Genomic DNA, 22,793 nt, shown 5'->3' with positions numbered 1-22,793 from the left:
GGGTGTTTTTCTTGTCAAATAATAGTGAGACGGCAGAATTGGTAAAAAGCTTTGTGGTGCTCGTGGAGGATCAACTAAATATAAAGCTAAAGGGTATTCATTGTGAGAACGGCACCAAATTCAAGAACTCGACATTAAATAACTTTGCGCCGAGAAAGGAGTGCTTAGACAGTACAGCTCAGCTTGGACACCTCAAAAAAATGGAGTAACTGAGAGAAGGAACATAACTCTTATCGATGCGGCAATAACTATGTTGTGTGATTCAAAGATACCTTTGTTCTTCTGGGCTAAAGCGGTCAACACAGCCTGATATGTTCAAAATCGAGTGCTGATCAACAAATCTCAGGTGAAGACTCCTTATGAGATTGTTTCTGGTCACAAGCCCATGTTTGCGCACTTTCGAGCTTTTGGATGTCCGTTTTAATCTGCTAAATCTCGAAACGACTCCAAAGTTTGGAGCCAAAGCCGATGATTGTTACTTTGTTGGATATGCTGGTCTTACCGCCTATAGGGTTAACAATAAGTCAACGAAGTAAATAGTGGAATCTATGACGTGCACTGGCTAGAAGAAAATGATATTGATGCTCGTGTTGATCCTGACCGGTTATTTGATTATAATGAAATGTTTAAGCCATTTAATGTGATTCTAGTTGTTGATGCAGAAAATTGAGGTGCTGGTGCTGCAAATTCTGTTGATGAGGAGGAAGACATTACTACTGACTCTCATATGTCACAAGTGCTGAGTATTGATCCATCGAAATCATTAGACACTACTCAGCCAGTGTCAACTAACCAACAAGAAAGTGTTACTAAGACTGTGTCTTCACCAGAGCCTACAGTCGATGCCTCATCATTTGAGGGGGGGGGGAGTGTTATTCGTCAAATCTTTAGAAGCACTCTATTCCCAAATGTCATACCAAATGAATACATTGCCAGTACTTCGTACTCACACAGTACAGGGACATCTGGATGGAGGAATCATCTTTCTGAAATCCTTGAAGATCCAACAAATTTACCTTTGATCAGCTCTGTTCCCGGTCATTCAATTCCGACAAGAATTCAACGAGATCATCATATCGAAAATGCTATAGGTCCCCTTGAAACAGGCGTATCAACCAGAAGTCAGACAGGACACATCAACAACTGTTTATTCTCGTGTTTCATCTCTCAGATTGAACCTAAGTCAGTTGAAATGGCTTTACAAGAGCCAAGTTGGGTGGACGCCATTAATGGGGAATTGAATCAGTTTGAAAAACTCAAAGTTTGGAGACTGGTTGAACTGCCCGTTGGAAAGAAAGCTTTAGATACAAGATGGGTCTTCTGTAATAAGCAAGATGATACTGGAGTTATTGTTTGAAACAAAGTGCGGCTCATGGTTCGCGGTTTTCGTCAGGTTAAAGGTTTAGACTACACTGAAGTGTATGGTCATGTGGCTCTTCTTGAGGCCATTCGGATTTTCTTGGCATATGCCTGCTATATAGGGTTCACGGTTTATCAAATGGATGCAATACAACATTTTTGTATGGATAAGTAAAGAAGGAGATTTATGTGGATCAGCCACAAGGTTTTGTTGACTCAAAGCATCCTACTAACTTTTACAAGCTAGACAAAGCTCTTTATGGTCTTCACCAAGCGCCTCGGGCATGGTATGCAACTTTGGCGGCTCACTTACTAGGGCATGGGTACAAGAGAGGAACCATTGATCAAACTCTGTTCCTTAAAATTGTTGAGAAAGATCTGATCTTGGTTCAGATTTACGTAGATGATATCATTTTCGATTCTACAGTACCGCTCTATGTTCTGAATTTGACGAAGTTATCAAGAGAGATTTGAAATGAGTTTGTTGGGGGGAAATGATGACTTTTCTAGGATTACAGGTTCGCCAGAGTTCAACGGGAATTTTGCTTCATCAAGGAAAATATGTCGAAGACATGCTAGCTAAGTTTGAATTACAAGATTCTAAGAGCACGGCGACTCCCATGGTGGAAAGACCTCTTCTTTCATCTGATCCTGAAGGGAATCCCATAGATCAACGTACTATCGATCAATGAATGGATCCCTGATGTATCTCACCACCAGTCGCCCTTCCAGGCTAATCCTAAACTTTCTCATTTAATTGTTGTTAAACTTATTTTTAGATATATGAAAGGGCAACTGAAGCTAGGTCTTTGGTATCCCAAAAACTCGGATGTTGATTTATATGCTTTTGCTGATAGCCATTGCTGATAGAAATTATGGTGGGGATGACATTGATAGGAAATCTACGTCTGCTGGATGTCAATTTTTCGGTGATCGAATTATTTCATGGCAGTGCAGAAACAATAAACAGTGTCCACATCCACTGCTGAGGCTAAGTATGTTGTTGCGTCAGCCTGCTGCTCACAGGTTATTTGTATGCATCATCAATTGCTGGATTATGGTTTGGAATTTCTTAACACTATAGTATTTTGTGAAAATGAGGCTGCTATTGCTATTGTTAAAAATCCTGTTCAGTATTCAAAAACCAAGCATACTGACATAAATATTCATTTTATTCGTGACTGTTACGACTGAAAATTAATTCATCTTGAGCAAGTTCACACTAATAATAATGTGGCGGACTTATTTACAAAATCGTTCGGAACAGCGAGATTTAATGTGCATATAGAGTTTCTTAAAATGCTTCGTTTCGATGATTGAGTCTGTTTGAGATCAAATTTGTACATAAAAGTTTTTTTCTGATAATTTTTTTGCACAAATTTAGGGATATATATATATATATATTTACACTTTTGCTTAAAAGTATGTCGGTTACTTAAGTCTGAAGGACATATACTTGTGTATGTATGATCTCGTTATCTACTTGTAGAAATACGGGACCATTGTGGTGTGCTTTGTTTAAATTCTTTTGCTTAAAATTATGTAGGTTACTCAAAGTTCGAGGGACATGTATTCTTATATATGTTTGGTCCTATTATATACCTATAGACAGGCGGGATAGTCATTTACCTGAAAACTGAAAGTGACTAGTGCGACTGAGTTTAAAATTGTCTTCTGTAACACAAGTGGGAAGTGATATGATTATTCAATTAAGAACTTTTTAGAAGCTTAAAATATTTTCAAATGAAGAGATTGATCCAACCTTTGGAAAATGATAGTAAAATTGTTTATGTGTGCCTAACGTGTGAAGTTACTAGGCTTCAAAAGGCTTTTGAACAGTCATTTGTATGGTAGCTTTCCAAGATGCGTAAAAGTTGAAATGATATAAACTAAATCTGTTAAACTTACTGTGGAGAGTCATTTTGAAGACGTGTGCATGTCTCCATATACATCTCTCCAAATGATAGGCAGAAAAGTAATTACCCAGTCATACACGAGCCCGTTAGTGTCTTGAACACCAAAAACATTGTGGTTCTAAGTTATTAAAAAAAATTCTATATACATATATATTAATTTGGGTTATTTATATTCGTTTTTTAAAAACTTAAAGGGTCAAACTAGAACTACAAGGGTGGAGCATTCAAATAAGTCCTAAACACTCTGAATGTAAGACATGTAAGTCCGGATGGCTTGTAAGTCCAACGTTCAACCTTGAAGCTTAAAATTTTGTTTGTATAAAGAAAATATTTTGATCAAGCACTAGGGGGTTGGAGTCAAATTTGGGTGATCTGGGGAAAGCCAAATACGCCTTGAGAAGGGATAGGAGACATCACAGGTCCAAGAGTGATGTCCATCTAAGATTTGTGCCTAACTGAACATAAGTCGTATCACTGAGGCAATGAAAATCATGCTAAGTATTTATTACATGCTATCAACCTGTCTCTCTATGTCATAATGATGCTGAAAATGAATCATTGTGAAAGCATCTTAATCAATATGATTTCATGTTCGGATCTTTTCTTAGAAAGCTGCTTGGTTATAGAAACTAAAATCTGATCCCAAAACTTGCTAAATTACAAGAAAACCGGGTGGTTAATTTTTTTTGTTTTTTTTATTTTTACTTCTGTTTTAATTTTAATTTTATTAATTCTTATTTGTTTTATTTTTTACCACATGCTTACTCTTGTCGAAATGAATGCTATAAGAGATCGGTTTTAAACATGGATCAAGCCCATGTTTGAGTTTGTGAAAATATGTTCTCGGCCCATCAGGGTTTTTGGCCAGACACAAATTTTTGAAGCTTAAAGGGAAAGTTTTGTGCATTATTGGTCATCCTTTTTCAAAATCTACATATACTTTCTCTCTTCCAAACCTCAAAACATCTTTGCCTGTATAATTATAATCTTTGATCATCAAGTTATTGATTGTTAAAGGTATATGAATCTTGATGAACTTGTTCTCTGGTCACTATTCATCAGTCTTAGGACTTAACAAGAATCTATGGTTTAAATGACTAATTCAACTGAGATATTAGATTGTAATGAATGTTTGCTATATGTGATGATAATTATGGTGTGCTCGGTCACATTATATTTTTTAAGTGTTGCAGGTTCTCTAATAATGGAGTTGTTGGTGTATTCAGGAAGATGATGTTGTTTTTGATATGAAGTTCAAGGGTTTTTGAAGCCCAAGATCCTCATAGATCTCGGGATCTAGGGTTCTCGGGTATGGTTGACCAAAAACCTTTGGTCAACAAGAGAACCCTATAATCAACTGAAATATCAAAGGTTTTCTGTTAAACTTTGACCAAGAACCAATTTGACTAACCGAGAACTCATGTTTTCGGTTGTACAACGTCTCTTTTGAACAGTATTGGACAGAGAACTCATCTTAGGGATCGAAAACTCTTTCATCAAACAAAAAACTCAACTTATTGGACCGAAAACTTTGTGAATATGATTAATATTAATATAAATTGGACTAATTTGCAGATGACGACCTGTACTGTCTATATTTATATTTCTAGTCCTTGTTCTTTGATCAAGATGTCCATTCTATCTTACAAATACATTACATATAACAAATGATTATCTATTTAAATGAACCTATTATTAACTTAACTCATTTGTTGCAGTCATGGCTGATCAAGCACCTTTGAAATTCATTGATACTCATAACATTGTTGGATGCCTCTTTGATCCACCTCTAGTCCACAAGGAGTTCAAGTCAATGATCGTAGGGCTTAATATGTGCAGGATTTCTCACGCTTTACAATATACTCCTATCATTTGCAAGAAGATGGTGACTGAAATTTGGAATCATGCCTCTATTAATTAGAGAGGTGCTGGGGGACCTGTGGTGATTGAATCGAAGATCCAGAAGAAGCCTATTATTATTTTAGAGGCTGTTATTCGTGAAGTTTTGTTGTCCAGTGATCAACCCGATTATCCAAGAGAATACTCTACTGATGTTGTTGCTGAAATAGCTTTGAGAATGGTTGTGGTTGCCTTGATTATGGACTGGAACTACAGTGATCAACCCGATTATCCGTGAAGTTTTGCTGAAATAGCTTCTGATGAAATAAGCCACATTCAGATGTCGGTTGTGGTTGCCTTGATCATGGACTGGAACTACAATTATTCCAAGTTTGTGTTTAATGAAATGATAAGCAACCTCAAGGGCAAGAAGAAGGAGATGTTTCTGATGTACCCGAGGTTTCTACATATGATATTTGACTCTCACTATGCTGACCTTGTCAAATCTGTAGAGACGCTCGATCTGAAGGCCATGGGTCCTAATACGTTTAGGTTGATGAAGCAGTCACGAAAGGGGGCTAAAGTGGTATACAAAGGACTTCATAAATTGCTCAAATTTAGAAGATTTGCTGAAACTGAGGTTGTTACTGCTAGTGCTAGTGCCTCAATTGCTGATGAGCATGTGACACCTGCTCCAAGGTTCACAGCTTCTTATGAGACAATTTCTGATGATGATGAGCCTGATAATTTTCCATCACAACACATGGAGACTGAGCACCAGGAAGAACAATCAGTATCTACTGCTGATCAATTAAAAGAGTTTAAGACATTTAAAGAAAAGCTCCAGTTGACTGCATTGAAGCCTCCTCAATCAGCCAATTCTACACCAGATGATGATATTAAAGAAGAACCAACCACCGATCTCATTCCAAGGAAATGCGAAAGAAAGATCCGAGACCGGGAGTGCTGGTTACTGAAACTACACCAACAAGCCAGCTTAAAGATTCTGAGCCTGAAACAATTGAAGCTCAAGTTGATCAAGGTCCATCCAGTGCTGATCAACGAACTCACGAGCAGATCTTTGATGACATTACTCAGAGTTCAAGTTTGAAGCGCACATTCAATCCACAGATGAACCATCAGGATCGTCTGACCCAATTGGACAACAAAATTCAAGTGCCGCTGACAAGATCACACAAATTCTGGCAATGCAAGACAGATTTTTGCAATATAAAGGCAAAGGGATTGCTCTTGAGGCTGAAACTATTGATGTACAGTCTTTACAATGACGAGTCTTTGAACTTGAACAAAACTCGGTGTTGAAGGATGTACGAATCCAAGAGCTTGAAGCAAGCAACTTTGATAAAGATTCAAAGATCAAAGAACTTCGATCAAACATGGGTGGCCTCACTGCAATGTACTTAGATCTCCAACAAAAGCTTATTCAGAAATTTGGTGACGAATTTAAGAGTGGAGATGATTGTGGTGCGAAGACAACTGGTGACAATCCAGGTAGTGGTTCTAGTGTGCGTCCAACTTCCAATATTGATGCTTCTGAGCCACTGGAACAATATCTTGCTGCTCCTCCAAAGACAGCCGAACAAGCTGAAAGGATCCAAAAGAAGATTCTGATAATGAAGAATTCAAATAAGAATGTGGAATCTTCCGATCACCCTGATAAATTCATTATTGAATTCAAAAAGGGATTCTCTGACAAGTATGGTGATCGATTGGGCGTCGTGTCATGGGGATTTGATATTGATAAAGCTATGTGGTGGGTGAAAATGAGGTCTGGCAATACTGAATACTACAAGAAGATGAAAGACTTTGGGTCGTGGACAAAAGTTGATCTAAGTGACTTGATCAACGCTCCTTTTCACAACCCCAATACCGACAAGAAGGCTACCGATTTCTGGAACTTTCTAAGGAATCAAGTATTCGAGGATTCCCAAATATGACCACAAATGAATCATTTTTTAAAAAAGCCAAAGGGGTCCGAGATCCAAAGTCTAGGAAAACCATGGTCAATGTCATGTGGCCACCAAAGAAGAAAGCAAGTCACATTCCGCTCTCTACTAGAATTCCCGATGGTGCATTGAATAAAATTAAATTCTTGACATATGATGATGAAACAACAACGGTCTTCATTCGTCTAAGAAAGGGACAGTTTCGATTTGTTGATCCACGTGACTTGCTGAAGTTTGGAGAAAAGGATATCAAAACTGTTAGCAATTTTCAAATTATGGCTGAACCGTTGTACGAGCTAGTTGCTAAGGAGTATACAGGCATGGTTGGGTTAGTTATTCGTACAGATCTATGGGCTGGTGCATACAAAGAAGCGGATGCAAATATACTTGAGCACGATTGATGTTGAAGATACAAACCAAGGAGGAGATTGTTGGGCTATTATTAATATGGTTTGTACTTTGTTTTGGGCTTACATTGTAAACCGAGATCACATGGATCTCGGTGGGCTTTTGGGTAGGGTTGGGCTAGTATGTAGTCTCTATATAAACCTTGTAACTAGGTTAATTTTGTGTGGATGTACGAAAGAGAGACGAGAGAAGTATTTGTGGTTTTGTAACCTATTTTGCTTAAGCACCATAGGTGAATATACAAGTGTTTTGAAGCAGTTTCATCGTGTTTTTATTGTGTTTACTTGTGGTACATTGAATCAACTCATGTTAGATTCCGCACATTGAAAGATCCGTTCTTAGGACTTACACAAAGCTAAGACATATTCACATTACTAAAAGGTTAGACATATTCACCGGTTGCTTCAGTTTGAGAGATATTGATCTGTTAATCATCTATCTCGAATGCTTAACCTCAAATAAGATTTATGACCAAATACAAGTTTGTTGAACCTTGAAAAAGCCTGATGGCTAGAAACCAAACAACTGCTAGTTCAAACATCAGTTTTTCTCCACTATGGTGAAAACAAATATTGCTCCTAAAGTGCTGACAACAAATCAACTGATAAATACAATGAAGACTATCAACTGTTGCTACAAACTACTGAAAAGTAAAGAACTAAAGAGAAAACAACTGATGATATGTCATCGGTTGTTACAAAAGATCGATAGTTAACTTAAGACTCCATTTGTATAAGTTGTTTGTAACTGAATTGTTAGATGTCACTTTCACCTTTAGCTCATTAGTATTTTCACCCTTTTGTAAAATGAAAAAGAAAGTCCCATCTTCATTAACACATATTCACAACACATTTTCACCTAATATCATACTTTTTGTAGTAAGAAATTAGATGAATTTAATGAGCTATGGTTGAGGGGGAGCAATTTATTGTAATATTTTGACTATGATAATGTGAAGTTGTTCTATCATATGAAACCTTCAATGGGATATTTGTTTTAAGTTAATTTCCGTTTCATTAACTTTGATAATACCTATTGGTTCGTAGTTCAAATATGAATTCAATTAAAGTATTTTTAACCCATTTAATAGATTAGAACAGTTGTTTACTGCTTTATTGATTAAGTGTTCAATCGAAAGATCATAACAATTGGTTCCTAAATTTGATCTAACAATCAAATCAGAAACAAAGTTCTTGCTCAATTTCGTATTCCTAATTGTTATTGCATGTATTGCTAAAACACATTTTAGCAATGTTTCTCAAATACCTAGTTAATATTCTTTTCTTTTTTTTGCATATTATCTGAAAAATCAGTAAGAGTGATATCGTGACGTTAATACACGATCCTCACAACACTGGTTCGCATTCGAAACCACCAATCCATGTACGGGGATAGTACAACATATGGGCTCAAAGAATGCTACATGATCTATGCAACCAAAACACTTGTTGTTGTAGGTATGTTGATCATGGGTCTTATTCCCCTGAAACAATTGATCCATTGTATGGTAACAAGACGATCAAGAATGATACCAAGGATTATTTATTCTTATCAGGATTTACTGAAATTTGAATTGGATGCGAAAGCTCATGCAATAGTTTCCAAGGCAATTCCAAATGAAATTTATGGTGGATTGAGTCATTGTAAGTCTTCTAAAGAGTTGTGGGATGCCTTGAAAGAACAATTTGGTGGCACTGCATAATGCATTGAGTATACACGAGAAATTCTCACACAACAATATGAGGCATTTTTCTTATCTAAAAGGAGAGAGTTTTACTCAACAATTTGAAATGTCGCTACATTAATTAGTGAATTAACATTTTTTGATGTTCATAAAACTATCTCTACTCTGAATAACATATTTATGAGATCTCTACCAAAAAACTGGGACACTCATGTTATCATTTGAGAACATTACCCAATTTTTAAGGATCCAGGTTTGACAATTCTTCATGGTATGCTGCTTACTTTTGAAAGATACATTAGTCAAAAGAAAAAGTTGATCTCAACTGGTAAATAGGCTGATCATTATACCATTGGATCAACACTTTGTGTCAAGAGACTCAATAAACTCAAACTACTTACCAAGCTTATGACTATCACATAAACATAACTACTAGTATTGGTTTAGAGTTAGAGAATCAAGCTTTTGTTGCTTATTAAAATCTTCAAAATATGTATGATAATGTATCCTTTATCATGGATGATTTGTAGTATATAGATCCAACTGATATGGAGGAAACGGAGATTTTCACTCAAGGGTTTATGAACTGGAGTAGTCTTCCAAAATAGATGAATCTAGAGGATCTTGCATTAATGGTGGTTTGATGTGGAAGGCATGAATAAAATAACTAATGAGTCAGATAAAGAGAAGAAAATGGAATCTGAGTTAAAAGAATATATGATTAAAGTGTTAATGGTGAATGAAGGTTCTGATGCAACAACAACCAATGTTCAATCTGACGATAAATCACTTGCAATTGTAGTTAATGAGGTAAATCATGATGTTTATGAAAATTTATGCTTAGAGAATTGAATTATTGCACTTGCCAACATTAAATTAACAAAAATAAAAATGATAAAAAAAGAATAAGAAATTGAATCAGTTGTTTCAAAATTAAAGTCTGAAATGAATTCAAATTTAAATGATAAGGATAAAGAAGTTTTGAAATTAAAACATGATTTGTCCAACAAAAATGCTTATGCTGAAAACTTGTTAGAGCAAATACAGTAAATACAAACAAACTTTGGAAAACACTCAAGTAACTGTCAGAAGTGGATTCAGTCAAGCAAGGGTTTCTAAATGTTGTTAAGTAAACAGACCAACAGTAATGTAAAGTTTGGCATTGGTTATAATCACATTGAGATACATGATGATTATACACTAGTCACACCTTACAATTGTGTTGATGAACTTGAAGAAGAGAGCTATTTTCAAACACATGCTCAAACTAATGTTCTTCAAACATAAGTCAATTTGAAGTTGGCAAATCAAGGCAAGAATGGAAATTGGTCCTTAATAACTGAGTATATTTTCAAAAAAGCTATTGGTCACCCCCAATTAAGCTTACAGTTACTTGCAACCATTTGAGTTTGTGTTAGATGAGTTTTTCTTCTGACCGACGGCTGCGGCTCTTCTCTACAACAAAACAATGGTTTGGGAAACATGAAGAAGATAACCTACCTTATACTATGTGGCCTTTTTAAAATTTAATCCACGACCCATAGTATTTAACCAACTTGTTCTTCATGTGAGGAGGATAAAGGCTAAAACAAAAATAAAAAAGAAAACCTATATAGCCATTTCTTTATTATTTATTATTCTGAATATTAAATACAAGTTAATATTTCAATTTTATTTTATTTTTAATATATTTTTTCATACCTTTATTTAGTTTAGTGTTTATAAACTTTCAATAGTTTTTGCGTTCGTAATACATTGATTGTTAAAAATATAGAAAGCTCCTATACAATTGTGAATGAAAAAACAAAAACAAACTCGAATCCTCCACTGAAAAAACAAAAACAAACTCTAACCCCTCACAACGTTTTTATCCAAGCTTTGTCACTCGTCATTGCAACTCTACGACCGTCGTCACATCCACTACTCACTGCCACCATTACCACTACCCTTGTCACCTATATCTTTGCCACTATCCTGACAGCCTCCATCACCGTGTAGTTGTCCCCACAACCATCGTGGCAACCCACCATAAAATATACTCCCTCCGTCCATTTGAAAGTGTCAACATTTCTTTTTTAGTTTGTCCCAATACAAATGTCCACTTTCAAACATTATTAATTAATTTTCAAATTTACCCTTAAAGTACAATCATTCAACTTTCTTAAATTTTGTCTTTTTATATATGTTAAGGGCATTAAAGTCATTTGTTAAGAAAAAAAATGTAATCATTCAAACTCTCTTAGGGGCTGTTTGTTTTTGGACAAAACCTCTTCCAGACCACTTTTCGCTTCGCCACGCAGAACACGCGCAGAGGTTGTGGTCTGCAGTGTGTTTGTTTTCCCGAAGCCATTTCATTAAAAAACCTCTTCCAGACCTCTTCTCCTAGAAGTGTTGTGAATGCTACTTCTCACCTCTTCCAGACCTCTTGTCCTTTGTTTTCCCGTCGCCGCTCCAACCCATCTACCACCGCTGCCGCGGTGGTGACCGGACGTCGGTGACGGCAGTGGTCTGTGGACGGTTCAGTGGCGGGGGCTACGACGGTGTACGGTGGTGGCTGTGGAATGGGGTAGCAATTAGGGACGGTGATGGTAGGTGGCGGTTAGGTGGATGGCAGTGGAGATGGTGATGGCGGTGGTGGATAATGACGATGGTGGTGTTGTGGCAGAGTGACGGTGGTAGTGACGGATTGTGGTGAGGGTTGTTTGGTGGCAGAGCGACGATGGAGGTGGTGGTGTTGGATTACGGCGGTGGGTCGTCGGAGAGAAGAAGAACAGAGGAGAGGAAGAAGAAAAATGGAGAAGAAGAAGATGATGAAAAGTTTTATATGTCTTGTGAGATTAGATTAGAATAATTATAAGTTTTGGTAGTCTGCAGATGTTAAAAAACAAACAGTCTTCTTGTTGCAGACTGCAGAGTTTTGGTCCACCTCTTCTGCTACAGATGTTGGCAGATGTGGTTTCGCAGACTTCTGATATTTTACCTCTGAAAAACAAACAACACCTTAAATTTTGTGTTTTTCAAACCATGACACTTGTAGAGGGACGGAGGGAGTAGTTGTTAAGGAAATATATATCTAACACAAAGCAATAGTGGAAGGATCGGTTATGTAACTCAAGCTAAAGGGGGTATATTCGTAAATAAGTAGAAAAGGAAGCACCATTTTAAAGTTTCTAACTTTCAAGCTTTGTAAGAAAGACGACGAAGAAGAAGAAGAAGAAAAAGAGAAAACCCCTTTGTTTCTCTCACACACACACGGTAAAAAAAAAAAAAAAACTTTACTACAAATAAAGCTTCTCTGCTCACTCTCTCTATATATATCTTCTAAATCCACCAACAATCGAATGCTTTGTAGAAACCCCAGTTCTTGAATAGCAATACAATACATGGCGAATAGCAATCCCTCCGACGCTTCCGCCGACGACTTCTTCGAACAAATACTAGGGTTTCCAGCTTACCCTTCAGGTGCAAATGACCCCAATTTGGCCGCAAACGAAGCGGCAAATGCTGCTAACTCGATGATGCTGCAATTGAGCTCCGCCGGCGACGGCTCCGGCCATCACCATCTGACCGGCGGCATGGTTCCCGGTGGAGGCGGAGGGTTTCATTTCCCGTTAGGGTTGAGCTTGGAGCATGGGAAGGGAGGCACAGGAGGGTTTCTGAAGATGGATGATGCTTCCGGTAGCGGTAAACGCTTCCGTGATGACGTCGTTGACAGCCGAGTCTCTGCCGCGGTAGGCTTTGGCTCTTGGATTGTTAATATGTTCGGTTCGGTTAATTCGGTTTATTTAATAGCCCTGTTTTATGAACATATATGGTTTTTCCTAATCAAGATTTTGGAAAATCTTTTTTTGGTAATCAGTCATTTTTTTTATAAAAATTTTGTTCGATTAGTTTGTTCCCTCACCGTTCCTGTAGAATCATATGAAAAGTTGTTCTTTCACATACCGAATATATGCGCGTGGATCCGTCGGGGTTTTACGATAAAAGAAAAGCCGGGGATGATATTCATTCCGGCTTTTTATTCATAGTTTTTAATTATATTCTACATCTGTTTGACAACTAATTTGACTTAATAGTGACATTTCAATTTAAAAGCTTGGACTTTTTCCCCGTAAATCAATGCCTAATTTGTGTTTTATATCCAAGACTTTTCAATAAACCCTAAAACCTGGTCACCAGTTGTGATTTTTATATTTTCTTGATTGCAAAGTTTATGAATTGACCGTATTATTTGATTTGATTTGATTGTTCTAGGGTTTCCAGGCTCAGCCCATGGCTAACACGGTCCAACCACCTCCAAATCCACCTTCGGTTCGACCCACACGAGTCAGGGCCAGGCGAGGGCAAGCCACGGACCCGCACAGCATTGCTGAGAGGGTATTTTTTTTATTATTAACTTTTCTTTAATATCATGCTATATCTTATTAGACATGTGTTGTAGTTCTAGTTGATACAAATTAGTTGCAATTGTTATGTACAAGTTATTATTCGTAGCGTCACGCTTCAAATTTTTAAAAACTTGTTTCTTGAAACAGCTTCGCCGTGAAAGAATAGCAGAGAGAGTTAGAGCTTTACAAGAACTGGTTCCTAGTGTCAATAAGGTGAGATATATACATATATTTATATACATATATATTATGCGTTCTATCTCTTTATATAGTTGCAATGTCTTGTTTGTGTTCAGACAGATAGAGCTGCAATGCTTGATGAAATTGTGGACTATGTGAAGTTTTTGAGGCTGCAAGTTAAGGTAAGATAAATAAACATACTTTTAAAAAGATCATTATCCGTTTACTTATTGCTAATTATGTTCAGATTAATTTGAATTAGTGGTGGATTAGGTATTTGGATATATGTATATAAAGTACATGCGTGTGTATGTATAAATATTAATGGGTTGGATGAATTTTAGCCATACCTAAGGAAACATTATGATTAGCTCCAATGTGCAAAATCTCAATTATTCTAAAAGAAGATTTTGATACATGAAATGACTTTTTCAAGTTCAATGTTTTGCATCATATTGATGGCCACTACTGTTGGATGTGGTTTCTGATGACTTGTAAATGATTAGTGTACATATCATTACTCAAATAATTACTTGTATTATACTCTTTCAAACATGTGGTTATTTATTTTTTACTATTTTTGTATCTTGAAGGTATTGAGTATGAGTAGATTGGGTGGAGCCAGTGCTGTAGCACCACTTGTCACTGATATCCCTATATCCTCTGTTGAGGTAACATTCTTTTTGATCTTTGGTATAGGTGGTAAATTGTGCGGGGCAACAAATCGGGTAACGGGTCAAAACAAGTTAAGTTGACCCGCCAACATTTCTTTAATTTCATAGCTAACCATTGTATTAAATATGATTGCAAAAAACAATTACTATTTTCACAAATTAGTTATTACATGTGGCAATATGGGCAGTCAGACAAATTGGATAACGGGTCAAAACAAGTTGGGTTGGCCCGGAAGCATTTGTTTAATTTCATAAAATAACAAATATATACTAAACACGGTTACAAAGAACTTTATACATATGGCAAAAATGGTGGTCATAGAAATTGGGTAACGGGTCAAAACAAGTTGGGTTGACCGCTGACCCGCCAACAGTTCTTTCTTGTACATTTCTTTCAGTTTCATAAACAATTAGTATGTTAGATATGATTACAAAAACTCTTTATTAGAATATTAAGTTTACATAAGTGGCTTGTCAAAACGGGTTGGGTTTTTGACCAGGAGGAAGGCGGTGAAGGAGGAAGAAACCAACCCGCATGGGAAAAATGGTCAAACGATGGGACCGAACGGCAGGTAGCCAATTTAATGGAAGAAAATGTAGGTGCCGCAATGCAATTTCTTCAATCTAAAGCCCTTTGCATCATGCCAATATCACTCGCATCCGCTATTTATCACACACAACCACCCGATTCAACCTCGGTTGTCAAACCCGAATCCGAACCCCCTTTATAAACCCTAAAAATAACATTCCCTAAAAACTTCCAATTCTAGTTTTAGCCCTAGCTCTAGCCCTAGATGCAAATGTGCAAATGCAATCACCAATGTTTAATGTTATTAGTTGAAAGTAGCATCATCATAATCATATTTGCCTTTATCTTTTTTCCACCACTCATAATGTTTTATAAGAATAATAATGGAAAGCCCACAAGATTCAAGGAAAGATGTCAAACATTTGCTTCATATGTTGTACCTTTTTGTGTCAATTGGTGAGACTAGTGGGGGATGACTAAGGTGATTATAAAGTTTTTTATAGTGGAATGAGTCTTTTAAGTTTTTATATTTTCGGGGTAGTGGGTTGTGGGGCCCGTGATATAACATATATAATTATAATATTATATGTATACTTATGTTTATCTTAAATATATTATAGTTGTTTTAATGTTTGTAAGTGGATAATGGTTTAAGATGTTGAAATGTTTGTGCAAAGAAATGAGTGGGTTGGTAATACATAAAGTAGTTTTGACTTCTTTTGTTGTATTATTGCTTGATGAATTTGTGTCCTTTGGTTGGTTTTGGTTTTCTATCTTGTTATGATTACCATTTGGCATAGACAATGAAATGGTTGCGTCTTGTCACGTTTTCTTTTATCGACTTTGTGGTATGTACATAAATAAAAGCCGTGTTAAATGGATGGGTTGTTAAAGATGGAAAGTATTCTTGACTTGTTTTGGTGCATTATTAGTTGATGGTTGGGTGACAATGATTGATATACTTTTGTTACTTTGTTAGATCGTGACAAGTGAGACTTTTTAGTAAAGGCGACTTGGGATGTTGTATCCATCTTAGTATACCTATGAATTGGAATATTTTTGATGCACCAAGTCGGACTCATTTTTAATATGTCCCGTGTTAAATTTTCCTTAATTCATCAAGTTTGAATTTGTTTTAACCTGTTACTCGTGATTGGTTGTTATGACGGATAAGTATACAAAGTTAAAATTACCATGAATTTGCATATCATAATCAAAGAAAAGATAATTGACACTTATTGGGGGCTTTCTATACTTTAGCATCTACAACCAATTTGAATCTTTTGAGGTGTTTTTTTGACTTCAGATGAAAAAGGTAGGAAAATGTTCTTAGACACTCTTGCACTTCAAGCTATATAGTTTAAACCAACTATTTATAGGTATTGACTTCGAATATTACTTTACTTGTTCACAAAAAAGATGGCGTTTAACAGTCGTTTATATCTTGATTCGTTACTTTCTTTTAAGCCAAGTTCATACAATACTGTACTAGATATCCATCTCTCTTGTACTCTCTTGTAAGCCAGTCAAGAAGAGCTTTGCTTGTTTGAGCACAAATTGAGTTTATAAAACTTGAATAATTTTATATATCTCATTATAATTTGGTATAATATTGATGTACCAAATTGTAAACTAATGACATTTATAATCTTTTCTTGAGTGCAAGAGGAGCGTTCTCGGCAAAGTGAAATTGGGTACCATACCCCTTACACCGTCACCCGGTGGTTTAAGTGTGAAATTGGTACCCTAAAACGGGTGCTACTACCAGATAGAGGTGCACAAATCAGGTATTAGAAAAACCCGGGTTTGGGTATGATCGGGTATTGGAAAATCGGGTATTAGCGATACCCGGGTCAGGTTCGGGTCTGGGTATTGCCTCTAAAAACCATACCTTATGTATCGGGTTCGGGTCAGGTATAGAAATTGGTATTTTAAAAACGGGTATTTGAATACCTTATTTCCGGGTATTAAAAAACCAAATTTTTGGGTTTTTCCGGGTTTTTTTTCGGGTATAGATTGGAATTTTTTAGGGGTTGCACTCTTTAGGGGTATTTTTCATGTATTTACCGGTTATTTTTCGGGTAATTTCGGGTATTTGAAAAACCCGGTTTCGGATATTGGAAAAACCCGGTTCCGGGTATGGAACCGGTTCGGGTGGATATTACCGGGTACAAGTCGGATCCAGTTCGGGTACGCGTTTTGGTACTAAAATGCATACGTTATCCGTACCCTACGAGTAGGGTCGGGTCCGGGTATTAAAACCCCGAGTATAAGAGCAACCGGTTCTGGGTTTTTTATTTCGGATCCGGTTTCGAGTTCGGGTTTTTTGTGCACCTCTGCTACCAGATGCAAAGAAAAACTTATGACATTTATAATTGAAGAGGTAGGTCCCAGCAGAGCCCAGTTGGACCCGCAAGACTCATCTTGAAGAGGGACGTCTGCGCAAGGACCAACTGCTTCCGCAGGACCCACCATGCTCAGAGAAGACCTTACGCGCAGTACGCCAGCTGTTCCCGCAGGGAAAGCCTCCCAATGGTGAAGTACCCTGCTTGTTCCCGCAGCTGCGGATACAAGCCATCGGGGAAGGCTACCCGCACTGATAGCAAAGCTACACGCACAAGGCACTAACTCGATACTTCAGTAATGTCACCTGAAGGAATGAGCAAGGCGGGAATACTCCCGCCCAAATAAGCCAGTCCGTATGCTTCTGGAAGATCTTTTGTACTATACCTGCCAAGGTATGGGCAGAATAGACGATCTGACCAAAACAGCCCATGAACCAATCACAGGGTGACAGCTCACCGACAACAGTACGAGGAGGAGCACCCTCTAGTACTGTTTGTCACTATTAGCCGCTGCCTACTCACCAACCCTCACTGTGGGACATGCGTAGCCTACAGTTGGTGGAACAGTGCATAGCCGGCAGTAAAGGAACAGTATACAGCCGGCCTTGTCACTGTCGGCCGCAGCCTATCCACCAACCAGCATGGCTTGTGCGTAGCCCACTGTTGGTAGAACAGGAATACTATTCAGCCGGCTGTACCTTCTAGGAAACCTACCTTCGGCTATAAATACTCCAACACCTTGGAATGGTAAGGACATCATCTGATATCTCATTATCTTATCTTCTCTAGCAATCTCTTAATATACACTTATATTCAGAGCAATCTAGTCTGATTCTCACGCCGGAGGGTGGTCACAAGGAGGAACCCCCCCTTCTCAGTGACGAGCTTACGGTGTCTGTTTTGCAGGTCACCTGAAGAACAACCTTCTTTGCTGGACCTCATCCTCGTGGGAAACATTACTTAACCCCCAGATTATCCGTAATCTGCCCAGGGTCAATTAGTGTTTCTTCATAGGCGCCATCCGTGCATAAAAAATTTCTGAAGAAATGGTTAACGCTACTCCGGTCCCAAAGCCAGTAAGTGACCAAGAAACCCCGGTAACCACAACCCCAGCAACTGGGGGGAACACCGGCGGTTATACAAATTTTACGAACACTACCCCGGTTACCCAAGCCGGGACAAGTGCAGTAAACAATATTTCACTGGGGTTCACTGATGCCCAGTTGGAGAAACGGACGAGGGTCCCTCGCCAAACACTCGATCAAGTTAAGGCGTGGGCCGAAGCACGTCAGAAAGAGTTCCAAGCTGAGTTGGATGAACGCTTGCGTTCACTTCAACAGGCTGACGAATTCGGCAGTACTCGCCAACATCTCAACATGAACAGTGAGTGCGAGTACTCGGACGATGAGCGGGAAGAATCCGATGCCGACGCAAACCCTCGCCATAAGGCAAAAGGGAAGCATAAGGAAACGGACTTCCAACCGACAAGGAATTTTGGAGAAACCTTTAAACCAACGAACGCGGGGAGAAACCCACGTGACTTCTCTAAAACCTTTAGACCAACTGCTGCAAATGTAGGAAAGTCCAAGTTTGCAAGGGACATTGCGGAAGCAATCGCCCCGAGAAGTGCCAAACAAATGTCCAACATCGGCACTTATGATGGTCTATCCGACCCAGACGACCACTTGAACAGATTCATTGCGGGGGCAACCGTCAGTAACTGGACGGAACCCACGTGGTGTTATATGTTCCAGATGACTCTGGTTGGAGCGGCCAGGGCATGGTTCGATCGTTTACCGGTCCACCACATCTATGATTGGGCGGACTTTCAGAACAAGTTCAGCCAACACTTCAGCCAACAGAGGAAATATACTGAAGAACAACCTTCTTTGCTGGACCTCATCCTCGTGGGAAACATTACTTAACCCCCAGATTATCCGTAATCTGCCCAGGGTAGATCAATTCCAAACTTGTAAAGAAAAGGCCTAGAGCCACTTCTAATGGAAATGATTCTCCTTTCACAATGTGTTGATAGCCTTACCTTTATACTTATGAACTTCCCACACTGATGTGCCGGTATTCACCGCATAAATATGGGAAGAAGTAAGTCGTTACGTGTGGAAGGCGGCAAAACCCGCATAAACACAACGTAAAAATTTCAAAACTTTTAAGGAAAACCTCCACGCAGGTCAGATGTAGGCAAAGTTTAGCCATCCTACTAAGTGCAAGTGACAGTCTTACCCGCACAATCACGAACAAGGAGGCAAAACTTCAACCTATTATCTACCACGTTCAAAGGTTAACTTATTCTAAACACTTAGAAAATTTCAAAGGAAAAGATGAGGAAAACTTCCACGCAGGTCAGATATAAGTAAAGTTAAGCCATCCTACTAAGTGTAAGTGACGGTCATACCCGCACAATCATTAAAGAGGAAGCGAAACAAACTTATAATTTGCCACGTTAAAAAGTTAACTTATCTAAGTACTAAAGAAATTGCTAAGTTAAATCAAAACATGCGTAAAATAAACAAGGCAAGGAATTAACACACTCTTTATTCCATCAAAATTCAAATATTACAAAGATTGCTGGGTGCATACCCGCATAAAAAAGAAGCTATACAAAAACAAAAATCTACGCTAATGGTGGAAAGGGATCTTCAGGATCAAGCTTCAGGACCACTTCCACTTGGACCCGCACCATCAGTAGAGCGTGGCGGTTCAAGGAAAGCTTTAAGGATAGCTAGCCCATCATCAGCAGCAGCAACTTCGTTCACCTTCTCCACCACCGGATGCGGGAAGGCGGCATACTGGTTCACTGCTTGGTCATAAACAGCTTCAGTATCCACATCGTACAAAGGAAAGTTGGAAGGCGGGATGCCTTTCTCAACGAACCCTAGACCAAGCAGGAAGCCGGCCTTTTCCCCATCCTCATGAGAAGCGTTGAGGGCTGCGCTCATGGCATCGTCGTATGATGTGTCCGTGAAGACTCGATGCACAACCTACAAGAAAAAATACAAGTATCAAAACCTTTTCTATTTACAAAGAAAAGCGTAAAGACATTATGAAGTAAAGCTTACCTGAGACAACGCTTCTCGAAGAAGCCATTCCTTGGTAACCAGAGCTTCCTGGAGGGCAGCTTGAGCTTGGGTACGGGCGCGTTCGGCTTCACTTTTGTTGAGGTTGGCAAGCAACATTTCTTTAGCCGCAGCCTCTTCAACGCCCTTTAGCTTCCGCTCAGTCTGGTCAAGCACCCCCCTCTGGTCCAGGATCTCTTGGAGCTTCTTCGCGTCTTCCATCGCCAAGGCATCATGAGCCTTTTGGAGCGCCTCTAGTTTGGCTTTAAGTTCCTCATTCTCGAGGCGTAGAGGCTCAGCAACAGCTTCAGCCTTGGTGGCCCTTTCAGTTGCGTTCCGAGCAGTTTCCTTAGCCAGCCGAAGCTGTTCGTTAACAGCTTGGGCAGCCTTGGAACGGGCCTCGAGACGGGCCTGAACTTCAACTTCAAGGGCCTTGAACGCCTTCTCCTTCTCCGCAGCAGCGGCGGAGAGCCTCCTATTCTCCTCCCGGACAGCCCGCGCCTGAGCTACTTCTTAGATACGAGCTGCTTTTAACTTGTCGTTTTCACGACAAAGCAGCTCGACGCGCGGCTGCATCCGGGCCAGGAGAACTCGAAGCTCATTGGTTAGCCTACCCTCCTGGTAGCTAGCCATGGCTTCCCCCAACGCACCACTGGGAGCTACGTGACGAGCCCACTCCACGCACTCCACAGGTGTGCGAAGGGTTGTTCCTCGGCGGATGTTCCATCGTGGAACATACACTTCATTGGAATCCGACACTGCAAAAAACAAAAAGCAGTTAGGAAAAGATGATATATAAAAAAAAAAAAAAAAATAGAGGCCAAAAGAACCCTACGCACCTGTAGGGTCAACAACAGGCCGATAGCCGCCAAACCCATCACCTGAACCCAAGGGAAATCCGTCCAAGAGGTCAGGTAGATGGGAAGGAGGCAGAGGTTGGCGAGAAGCCCCATGCATACCTGAAGGATCGGCCGTCGTTGCCGATGACGGAGGAGGCATGGTGAAGGCCGCCGCGGTAGTAGAAACCAACGGAGGTGAACTCACCGTAGGTGAACTCACAACCGTGGTCGCCGCTGCGGAGTCCGCAGAAAAAGTAACCGCCGGCTCAGTGAAAGATGCGGTAAATATGGCACTGACAGCCGGCGGTGATGTCATCACAGTTGGAACAGTTGGCTCAACTGGGTGAGCAACTGAACCAACTGAAACAGGCGCAGCCGCCTGAGTCGTCGCCTCAGGTAGGCTGACCTAGCCTACCGTCATGGGTCCGGAGGTACTCCTCCCCGCTCCACCCTGGAATGCGGTAGCATCCACACCTGCACAAGGAAGATAAGTATTAATGATGGAAAGCTATGAAGTTAAAAATAAAGTTCGTACTTACGAGTTTTCTTGAGCCTAAAAGTGTGGACAGGCGGGGACGAACCCGATGGAGTCGGCCTCTTTGCGCCGCTCACCGTCATCATCCTGGGCTCTCCGGAGGTGACAGTCGTCGCAGCCTCCGGAGCAGTGGTCTTATCACCACAAGGGTTCCCCGCCACCTCCTCGCTCTCGGTCTCTGAATCAGACCGAGGCGCCAGATCGGCAGTGGAGGCTACCTTCGCCTTCCCCTTCCCGCCGGCAGCCTTCTTCTTCCGCACCAACGGAGGACCATCTGCGGATTCCTCATCAGAACACAAGATTAGAGGAATTCCAGCAGAGGTTTCGGCATTGAGGGGTCGAGGGTTGAATAACGCCTTACCTGGCAGCCTGGCGCTCAGGATCTCGTGGCCTGGCGGGTAGACCTCCACGAACCGTTCCGCCGTCTGTTCAAGGATGGGCAACTTGTTCTCATCTAGAGCACGAGTACCCATCCGAGCGGGACTATCAGCCTCCCGCGGATACAGGAGCGACTGCAAGTCGTTCCCCTCTGAAATAAAAGAAAAACAGTTAGAAGACAAACCTATATAAACAAAGAAGACAGAGCATACCGTAAGGGACAGAGTTCAAACCGTATTCAAGGACGATCGGGATCTTTTGCGCCTCCGCATCCTTCCACACCCGGCTCATCCCGAGCATCACCATCCCGGACTCCGCAAAGCGGTAAACCGGAGATTGGACTCGGGATATCTTTGAGAACCATTCCGCCTCCTGGTAGTTGGAGGCGTGAAGGCTGGGGAGTGCTTGCCCATTCTTGAACTTCATGGCAAGGGGGATGGCGCGAGCGGAGATAAAAAAGAACTCCCGCTTCCATGAACGAAGACTGCGCTCGGTTGCGCAAATCTTCAAACCCTTGATCCGAGTTATCAGAGTATACCACCCCTGGATGCACCTCCAAGAGTAGAAGGTCATCAGGCGGTCGACGAAGGGCTCAACGCCCAGAATCCGGCACACCCACTCGAAGTGGCGAATCTTCGCGATCGCTATCGGGTGCACCTCGGTCAGGTGTACGCCGTG

At 40.0% G+C, this 22,793-nt stretch overlaps 1 protein-coding gene across 1 annotated transcript; it reads left to right on the top strand.

Moving 5' to 3' along the window:
* Window positions 1-12,531: 12,531 nt before the first annotated feature.
* Window positions 12,532-16,136, top strand: LOC143634547 (transcription factor UNE12-like). Its single transcript, XM_077102589.1, has 6 exons — window positions 12,532-12,904; window positions 13,428-13,550; window positions 13,709-13,774; window positions 13,858-13,923; window positions 14,335-14,412; window positions 14,916-16,136. Exons 1-6 carry the CDS (start codon window positions 12,557-12,559, stop codon window positions 15,144-15,146), a joined length of 912 nt encoding a protein of 303 aa, XP_076958704.1. The 5' UTR covers window positions 12,532-12,556; the 3' UTR covers window positions 15,147-16,136.
* The last annotated feature ends 6,657 nt before the right edge of the window (window positions 16,137-22,793 follow it).

Source organism: Bidens hawaiensis, unplaced genomic scaffold (assembly GCF_021521415.1).
Source record: "Bidens hawaiensis isolate Kalapana, Puna unplaced genomic scaffold, B.hawaiensis_p1.1 tig00007117_1, whole genome shotgun sequence".
Lineage (NCBI taxonomy): Eukaryota > Viridiplantae > Streptophyta > Magnoliopsida > Asterales > Asteraceae > Bidens > Bidens hawaiensis.
This window is presented reverse-complemented; position numbering and strand designations above follow the sequence as displayed.